Genomic DNA, 9,466 nt, shown 5'->3' on the forward strand with positions numbered 1-9,466 from the left:
GTAAACAAATAATAAATTGGCAGATCGAAATGAAGGTCTAGTTATGCTGTTATGAAAGCTGGAGTGGGAGTTTATTGAACCTTCTCATATAACAGACGTGAAGACATTCACTTTATTGAATTTTATAATAATACAATCAGTTTCCTTTTTACTTTGCTGGCATGATAACGCATTATAATTAATGGTAATTTCTCTTTTTAAAATATGCTTAAAAGTCGATTAATCTGCGAAGCCATTTAAATATAGTATAACATTCCGAGAAAAGGCCTTTATCGGTCTCTGTCGGCTCTTTCTCCGTTTAACCTCTGACTCCCTATTTACCACGGTATATAAAACGAAGCTCGAATCCCGTTATCATTTCGTTCTAGACTCTGTCTCGAACATGGCCACGGTCCGTGGACAGGAGCTGTCGGGAACTGCCGTTGCCAGGTACAGCAAACGAACTTGTTATTATGTTTGGTGGATTAACTGAAATTATTATGTTGCGAATAGTGAAATAACAGGCCAGTTGGCTAAGCAGGTCGAGGATTTCGGGAAGAAGATACCGGGTTTTAGGCCCGGACTGGCTATAGTACAAGTGGGGGCCCGAGATGATTCCAATAGCTGTATCAAGCAGAAAATAGACGCGGCTAAACGAGTTGGAGTACAGATTCAACATGTACAACTACCAAAGACAGCTACACAACGTGAGGTAATAAATACATACACTACGAGCTCGTTTAATTTCATTCTATTCAACACTGGGACGGCATGTTCGGGTTTACAGTTTCCTTTTTTACCCCGTTGCTCAATAACGGACTTTCATAAATCGTCATATTATCACTAATCATTATTTTTAGATATTGAGTGAACTGAAAAAGCTGAATGAAGATCCTCACGTTCACGGTATCGTTGTCCAAATGCCCCCCGACTCCGATAACCAGGTGGATGCTCTGACCATTACCAATGCTGTATCGCCATCCAAAGACGTGGACGGGTATGAAATGACGTATTGGGTGATGAGTAACGTTATATCATCTTGAGCCTTGATTTCAGTTTGCATACGCTGAACGAGGGGAAATTAGCCATCGGAGACCTGAGCGGTTTCCTACCGTGTACCTCACTGGCTGTCTTGGAACTCCTCAAAAAGACGGGAAGGGCGCTGGAAGGCGCGGAGGTCGTGGTGCTGGGCAGAAGCAAGGTCGTGGGCACCCCAGTGGCGGAATTGTTGAAGTGGCATCACGCCACCGTCACTATCTGTCATTCGAAAACGAAAAATTTGAAGGAAAAGGTAAGAATGCATCTGTAGGGCTAGAATCGGGTGACTGATCGAGTTTATAGTGTCAGAAAGCGGATATATTGGTGGTGGCCATCGGAAAAGCTGAGTACGTCAAAGGGGACTGGATTAAACCCGGAGCGATCGTCATAGATTGTGGAATTAATGTTATAGGTAAGAGTCAAGTTTTTAGATGCTTACAGATGTCATGATAATTTTTCTTAATGAAATTGCAGATGTTTACATGAATCTTGTTATTATTATTATTATTATCGTTGACGTAAACAGTGAAAATGATGAAATCTAACCTTTTAATCTAAAGGTCAATATTCGTCCGTCAGTTATTTCAAATAAACACAATTCTTTTATAACAGCTTCGTGAATCGGATATGAATTGGCCTCTGAGTCACTGATACCAATTTATACGGAACTCGTTGTTTTAGATGCTTCAAAATCTAGCCCGAAAATAGTTGGAGATGTGGCCTACCAAGAAGCCAAACCCTTAACGTCGTACATAACCCCGGTTCCCGGAGGCGTGGGTCCGGTGACGATCGCCATGTTGGTCAGCAATACCGTGAGAAGCGCCGCGAAGGTCGCCACTCATTTGTTGAGGCCGTCGTGGAACCTGAGACCTCTGCCGTTAAAACCGAAGGTTCCAGTTCCCAGGTAAACCGTCGATCGAGATAAATGACTCCTCATTACACCTTAAACGTTTTCGCAGTGATATCGAGATAGCTAGAGCTCAGGAACCGAAGGACATCGTGGAACTGGCTCAGGAGATCGGACTGTTGCCTAGCGAGGTGGCACAGTATGGCAGTAAAAAGGCCAAGATCTCTCTGTCGGTCTTGAAGAGGCTCCAGGACCAACCCAACGGGAAATACGTCGTGGTTACCGGGTGAGACATGATCGGATTATTTTTAAATTTGATCTTCACGGGCTTCGTATCAATTAGAATCACCCCGACGCCTTTTGGGGAAGGAAAAAGTACCACCATGATGGGTCTGGTTCAAGCCTTGTCCACCAGCTTGGGGAGGAACGTGTTCGCAACCATGAGACAACCGTCACAGGGCCCCACTTTCGGTATCAAAGGTCAGTACTCAAAATTTACCAGAATCCCGAGATGCTAAAACCATTAAATCGCAGGCGGCGCTGCCGGAGGTGGTTATTCCCAAGTAATTCCCATGGATGACATGAATCTTCACTTGACCGGCGATATTCACGCTATAACAGCGGCCAATAACTTGCTCGCCGCCCAACTAGACGCCCGAATCTTCCACGAAGCCACCCAAAAAGACCAAGCCCTCTACGACCGCCTAGTTCCCAGAATTAAAGGAGTACGGAAGTTCTCGAACATCCAGTTCAGGCGTCTGAAACGGCTTGGCATCGATAAGACCGATCCAGACAGCCTGACTCCAGAGGAACGGACTCGTTTCGCCAGGTTGGACATCGATCCGAACAACGTGGTGTGGATGAGAGTGCTGGACATCAACGATAGGTACTTGAGGGAGGTGACCGTGGGCCAGTCCCCTACGGAAAAAGGACTGACCAGAAAGACGGGATTCGTGATCAGTGTCGCCAGCGAAATCATGGCCATCTTGGCGCTGGCCACCGATCTGGGCGACTTCAAAGAACGCCTGGCCAATATGGTGGTGGCTTTTGATAGAAAGGGCGACCCCGTCACCGCCGATGACCTGGGAGTGACCGGGGCTTTGATGATTCTTCTCAAGGATACTGTGGAACCCACCCTGCTTCAAACTCTTGAAGGTTCACCAGTATTGGTGCACGCCGGACCGTTCGCGAACATTGCTCATGGTTCGAACTCGATTTTGGCCGATAAAATCGCGTTGAAACTCGTGGGGAAAGACGGCATCGTTGTGACCGAAGCTGGGTTCGCTTCCGACATCGGTACGTATGATAAAATGACTTGAAATCAGTAATTATGCGAAATATTTTATGCAGGTATGGAAAAATTCTTCAATATCAAGTGTAGAACGTCCGGAGACATACCAAATGCTGTTGTATTAGTAGCAACGATAAGAGCCACTAAAATGCACGGTGGTGGTCCACCGGTTACTGCAGGAGCCCCACTACCACCGGAATACGTTAATGAGAACCTGGAATTAATCAGCGCTGGACTGGCCAACGTTAAAAAACACCTTAGCAACGGCATGAAGTACGGCGTACCGGTAGTTATAGCTTTAAATCATCATACGTAAGTCCACACCTGCGCAGTGTTATTTAGCTCATAATACTCACCAATGGGTAAATGCTGTAGGAACGACACAGACAGGGAAGTTCAGTTCTTCATTGACGAATGCAAAAAAGCCGGAGCCTATGACGTAGTATTGTCTAAGCACTGGGCCTTGGGAAGCGCAGGTGCCGTGAACTTGGCTAGAGCGGTAGACAATGCGGTTCGTGAAAAGAGCAACTTTAAATACTTGTACGACCTCAACCAGTCAGTCAAAGAGAAAATCGAGATCATAGCGCGAGAGATGTATGGGGCTGGCGGTGTATCCTACACGCCCATAGCCGAAGAAAAACTGAAAAAATATCAACAGGTATGAAATATCTCTATATCTCAGCGTTTAACTAAGCTCACATTATTCCTTTCATCAGGAATACGGAAATTTACCAATATGCATGGCAAAAACTCAGTTGTCCTTAACAGGCAACCCAGCGATAAAAGGAGCTCCTACGGGATTCACCTTGGGCGTAAAAGACGCCACTATATCCGTTGGTGCGGGATTCATCATTCCCCTGACTGGGGAGGTGAGTTAACAAAAACGAAATACATCTTAAGATAGGATAACGATCTTGTACCGTTTCCAGATCACCAAAATACCCGGCTTGCCGACCAGACCAGCCATATATGACATCGATTTGAATATAGAGACCGGAGAAATAGAAGGCCTTTTCTAAACAACCCAATCAAGGAATGTTCTTATTTTTAAAAATATTGCATATAATACATGTTATTCTTATAATATTAATTGGTTTAATTTTAATTTTTTACTAGTGCTAGTGCCCAATTTTCTGTTCGGATGCAACATTCACTTCTGTAAATACTGTAAGATTATCACATTGACTGTCCAATTCGTGATATGTTCTTATGATTGGTAAAATGTCTAGAATGTAAAAAATACGGGAACATTATCGCAGCGCCTGACTGGCGGTCAATCCAAACAACTTTCGAATCTACATAAATAAGCACAAAACATCTCATCAAAATCGGTGTAACCTTTTAGTTCAACGGCTGTGTATGTCAGGACAAAAGAATTATGTATACAGAGATAAAAGTTTTTCCGTGAGCTTTCATATCTTTCAATTAAGAAATGACTGAACTAACTGTCGCCAAAAAATATATAACAAACCACAAAGATCGGCTAAATTTCAAAGATTTAAACTGTTTTCATATATTATACATAATACATTTATTATGCTTTGGGAAGCGGGGATATCATTGATAAAAAAAAGATATATAAACAATATATTTAACGAATCTTTATTGCCGCTCGTAATTTCGCTGACCTGCTTCGATTGTTGGCCTCAATCTCCTCCTGACTGGGAACAATGACATTTTTATGCAGCGGTTTCCACTTACACTGCATCAAGCCCTTCATGGTGTTCTTTCCTAGATTATAGTTGCAGCTGCTGAACTTCAGAGGTAAAGGGTTTGCACTGTTCTCAATAAGGTTTCCCACCAAGTGTCTTTTTACAATGATGTCCTCCAAGGAGTGGAAGGTGATGGTCACCAGTCTGCCGCCCAGTTTGAGGAAATGGTCAGCTAGGATGAGGCCGTAATTTATTTCATTCAGCTCATTGTTGACGAATATCCTCAGTGCCTGGAAGGTCTTGGTGGCCACATGACTCCTTTTGTGTTGTTTTTCTTCATGCTTGAAGTTTTCTGTGACCACTACCTCCACTAGATCAGCTAGCTCCTCTGTTGTGGTCAGTTTCTTGAACATGTACCGGGACTCAATTATCGCCCTAGCTATTTTTCTAGCCTGTGACTCCTGACCATAGTACTTGATAATTTTATACAGGTCCTCCTCGGTTGCTCTTGACAAAACATCAGCTGCAGTTGGTACACCTGCAATATAATAGAGAACATTATATTGGATACCATAATAAAAACAATGCCTTACTAGAATCTCTTTCACCATCCATCCTCATATCTAGTGGCCCATTCTTTGAAACCGAAAATCCTCTATGGGCTAGGTCAAACTGCATTGATGAACATCCAAAATCAAACAAAACACCATCTATTGATTTTTTTCCATAACCTTCTTGTTTCAGAAGGTTCGGCAGGTCAGAAAACTTCCCTAACAGTGGTGTTACTTGATTGGGATAGGTTTCACACAAGTCACAGGCATAAGAATGAGCTAGAGGGTCTCGGTCCAAGGCCAGGATTTTTATGTTAGGATTTTTCTTGAGAATCTTCTTAGAATGACCCCCACTCCCAAAAGTCATATCCAATATGACTTGACATTCATCCGGCTTAATGTAATCTAAAACTTCTTTGGCCATAACTGGTAAGTGAGGAACTTTATTTACTACTGTTTGGTTTATTACTGAACTACATATATTCCTAATAATAAATTTAGTTGTCATTTTAAAGCTATTTTGTCTTCTCCTTGGAAAATATACTGGTAAAAAGTTTCTTATAAACTGGTTCTTCTTCTTGCTTTAATTCCTCAAGGAATTCGCTTGATAATGCTATGTGACACTGTTCAGACGTCAAACCAGTCGATGTTGATGTGTAAGCCCTTTTATATTGGTTCTTGTTAACGTTGTTAACTATTTTCTGAATTGCAAGGTATTGTTGATCCCAGTATTTAGCATTCGATTCGAATTTATTTTCCTTGTACGCTTGATTTACGTACTGCTCAAGAAATTCTCTGTAATCCCTACAACGTTTCTTGGTAAATATAACCCTTCAACATATAAACGTATTTCTACCTTCCTCCTGCTTTCGTTTTATCTACAGGCCACTTTTCCAGTATTTGTAAGATACGTTTAAAACATCCTGCCGCATGTGCCATAATTTAAAAATATATTAATTATATCATAACTAAATAATACAAGTAAAATTGGGTTACGAGTTATTCTTCTTCCTAATAATATTGTGTTTTTACAGCTCAGCTCTAAAAGTTATTTAAAATAACCCGGTATATACTATATATTTTACAGCATTTAAGGGAATTTATTCTACTTATGATTTTTAAAGTATTTTTAAAATAGTTTTGGAAAAAGTCGATTTTTTTAATTAATAAATTGTTGTCATCTTGGCATTTTTCTGACAAACATGACAGTCTAGTGCTCACTACAAGATTTTGCAACTGCAAACTGATTTTTTGAGATTATATATAGAACAAGACAGCATATGATTTAGGTGTCGATAATTTTTAAGGTTTAAATTGTTTATAACGTGACGGTTAGGTAGAGATAAAATTAAGTATGTCGAATTTACTCACCATGGCAAGTAGACGGTTGCCGCGTGCCGTATTAAGGACTTTAAATAAGTATTTGGATAAAAGTATAGGAGAGGTAATATTTCAAAACGACTAAAATAGATTGAGAAAATAAATTTATTGACTTATATAATTATCTAGTTTATAATAATAGAAAAATATAGAAACAGGTATTATGTGCCACCCATATTATGTAACTGGTAAAATTTTAGGTTCAAATTCAGCAAGTAGTTGGTTTTGAGATACGAAAATTATGTACTAACACTCTAAGTTCTGAAATTCTGTTAAGGTAAGGCTGATTGGTTCCCTATTAGTTTTAATTGTCACATGATGATCATGTTCCGAGTTACAGTTCACCTAAATCAATATGCTGTCGAACAGATCGATACTTCAAGACATCGGGGTGCTTGTTGCAAAGCGAGACGGTCAAGTGTCCCCCGTTCCCCGAATCCGTAACGGAAGGTGATATAAGGTGAGGTCAAAGTTGACATTTTGAGGCCACGAGCTTGTTTTTGCATAGTTTATCAATTGGCATCAGCTAAAATCTCTTTGGATTTGGTGAAAGTATAAAGTTTAGCAACTGGTTGAACTTTGTCAAGCAATTATTTTGTTATATTTTGGTGATTTCTTTCAATAAACATTACTGATATCGTATTGACAGCACGATATAATAATATTTCGCAATTTTAAAGGCTTGAAAAGAAAGTGGGAGATGCAGTAGCACAGGACGAGGTTGTTATGGAAATAGAAACTGATAAGACCTCAATGCCAGTTCATTCACCTCAGCACGGCATTATTGAGGAAATTCTAGTAAATGATGGCGACACTGTCAAAGCCGGCCAGCCTCTTTTTAAACTAAAAGTTACCGGAGAGGCACCGGCTAAGGCCGCGCCTGCCGCCAAGGAAGAACCGAAAGTCGCCCCACCGCCACCACCTCCACCGCCACCAGCACCAGGTGAGCTTTCCTTGCACAGTCTCAAACTTCGGTGGTAACTGAGAGTTTCGCAGCTGCCGGAGCACCACCACCGCCGCCTCCACCAAAACCGGCCGCCCCTGTACCACCGGTCGCGCCTCCACCACCAAAACCAGCCGCCCCGTTGAGTTCAATTCCAGTGGCCGCCATCCGACATGCCCAGTCACTCGAGGCCAGTGCTACAGTTAAGGTAGAAATTGTATCGGTCGGTGATTGTTCTGTGTCGTGAAATTTATGTTTTGACCATGTAGTTACCACCATCCGATCCCACCAAGGAAATCACGGGAACCAGGACGGAGCAGAGGGTGAAAATGAACCGGATGCGCCTTAAAATCGCCCAGAGACTCAAGGAAGCCCAGAACGTCAACGCCATGCTCACCACGTTCAATGAGGTCGACATGACGTGAGTATTTATAATCGGCGATCGCCACTGGCTTCATATAACCGGCTCTTCATGTTAGGAACATCATGGAGTTCAGGAAACAACACCAGGAAGCTTTCCAGAAAAAGTTTGGTATCAAGTTGGGTTTCATGAGCGCCTTTTTGAAGGCCTCCGCTTACGCGCTTCAAGATCAGCCCGTGGTTAACGCCGTTATCGATGGAAACGAGATCGTTTATAGGGATTACGTTGATATATCTGTGGCCGTGGCCACGCCAAAAGGTCTGGTGGTTCCTGTCATTAGGAACGTGGAGAGCATGAATTTCGCCGATATCGAACTGGCTATGGCCGCTATGGGTGAAAAAGCAAGGAAGGGTGAGGCACCATGATGTTTTGGAGGGTTTTAGGACAGTACATGATAATGGTTTTTTTTAGGTCAAATTGCTGTAGAAGATATGGACGGGGGAACCTTCACCATAAGTAATGGTGGTGTGTTTGGATCATTGATGGGTACCCCCATCATTAACCCGCCACAGTCGTCGATATTAGGAATGCACGGTATTTTCGACAGACCTATCGCATTGAAGGGACAGGTAAGAATCGTATGCTAGCGTGCTAGCACACGGAATGATCCTCCATCTTCTTTCGTTTCAGGTTGTTATCAGACCAATGATGTACGTTGCCCTGACCTACGATCATCGGCTGATTGACGGTCGCGAAGCCGTCCTCTTCCTCCGCAAGATCAAGCAAGGCATCGAAGATCCCAGAATAATCCTCGCCGGCCTCTAATCTTCGCTCACGATGTAACATATATCAGTTGACTAAGTAAAAACAAGAAAGAAAACAAGACCTTTTTATTTTAACGCATAGATAGATGATTTGTTGCGATATGTATCGGTTTCTTCAGTTTTCGGTTGTTCCAGGGGAAAAACTAACCACCTTTTCGAATTCAATAGTATTATATTATGGTTTTACCCTATATATATATTGAAGTTTTGTGTACTCTGTTAAGTCTTATTTATTTGTTAAATAAAATCTTGTCTCAAAGACTAAACCCGTGTTGTTCTTGCTTGATCCCAGTTGGCCTTGAAAGATATTGGTTTGATTACCGAAAAATGACAGGCAGCAAGTGTCGTAAGAATCGTACTATGCCTTGATTGATTGTTGTTTTTTTTTAATCGCAGTTGGCGTGATTGTTTATAACGTCTGGTTACTAGAGAAAGAAAACAACATTGTTTTAGAGCTATCAAGTTACGAAACATTTTTTTTGTATAGTGTATTAAAATTTGTCAATTTTCAAAACACATCGTTCAAGAATCCCTTAGTCCAATAAAAAATAAATTATTAAACCACCATTTACATTGTTATTGTAAGAATTTGTCAATTAT

The 9,466-nt window shown here is 41.7% G+C and overlaps 4 protein-coding genes across 4 annotated transcripts; 2 read left to right on the forward strand and 2 right to left on the reverse strand.

Annotated features, from left to right (window-relative positions):
* Window positions 1–280: 280 nt before the first annotated feature.
* On the forward strand, window positions 281–4,241 carry LOC143201346 (C-1-tetrahydrofolate synthase, cytoplasmic). The gene is made up of 13 exons (XM_076412345.1): window positions 281–429; window positions 493–691; window positions 840–976; window positions 1,036–1,270; window positions 1,321–1,429; window positions 1,699–1,921; window positions 1,977–2,150; window positions 2,208–2,344; window positions 2,399–3,160; window positions 3,215–3,467; window positions 3,531–3,813; window positions 3,872–4,024; window positions 4,085–4,241. Exons 1-13 carry the CDS (start codon window positions 383–385, stop codon window positions 4,172–4,174), a joined length of 2,802 nt encoding a protein of 933 aa, XP_076268460.1. The 5' UTR covers window positions 281–382; the 3' UTR covers window positions 4,175–4,241.
* A 493-nt stretch (window positions 4,242–4,734) lies between these two features.
* Window positions 4,735–6,162, reverse strand: LOC143201352 (putative methyltransferase-like protein 15 homolog). Its single transcript, XM_076412352.1, has 2 exons — window positions 5,401–6,162; window positions 4,735–5,345 (listed from the first exon to the last, which is right to left on the reverse strand). The coding sequence occupies exons 1-2, from the start codon at window positions 5,864–5,866 to the stop codon at window positions 4,747–4,749; spliced, it is 1,065 nt and encodes a 354-aa protein (XP_076268467.1). The 5' UTR covers window positions 5,867–6,162; the 3' UTR covers window positions 4,735–4,746.
* Window positions 5,874–6,374, reverse strand: LOC143201356 (ubiquinol-cytochrome c reductase complex assembly factor 2). The gene is made up of 2 exons (XM_076412357.1): window positions 6,215–6,374; window positions 5,874–6,162 (listed from the first exon to the last, which is right to left on the reverse strand). Exons 1-2 carry the CDS (start codon window positions 6,295–6,297, stop codon window positions 5,874–5,876), a joined length of 372 nt encoding a protein of 123 aa, XP_076268472.1. The 5' UTR covers window positions 6,298–6,374.
* A 166-nt stretch (window positions 6,375–6,540) lies between these two features.
* LOC143201349 (dihydrolipoyllysine-residue succinyltransferase component of 2-oxoglutarate dehydrogenase complex, mitochondrial) lies at window positions 6,541–9,132 on the forward strand. Its single transcript, XM_076412350.1, has 9 exons — window positions 6,541–6,802; window positions 6,939–7,015; window positions 7,079–7,198; window positions 7,419–7,681; window positions 7,735–7,889; window positions 7,951–8,102; window positions 8,161–8,453; window positions 8,514–8,671; window positions 8,733–9,132. The coding sequence occupies exons 1-9, from the start codon at window positions 6,713–6,715 to the stop codon at window positions 8,865–8,867; spliced, it is 1,443 nt and encodes a 480-aa protein (XP_076268465.1). The 5' UTR covers window positions 6,541–6,712; the 3' UTR covers window positions 8,868–9,132.
* The last annotated feature ends 334 nt before the right edge of the window (window positions 9,133–9,466 follow it).

The sequence above is a fragment of the Rhynchophorus ferrugineus genome, unplaced genomic scaffold (genome assembly GCF_030347505.1).
Source record: "Rhynchophorus ferrugineus isolate W39M unplaced genomic scaffold, kcgeb_rfMv2 rfM8, whole genome shotgun sequence".
NCBI lineage: Eukaryota > Metazoa > Arthropoda > Insecta > Coleoptera > Curculionidae > Rhynchophorus > Rhynchophorus ferrugineus.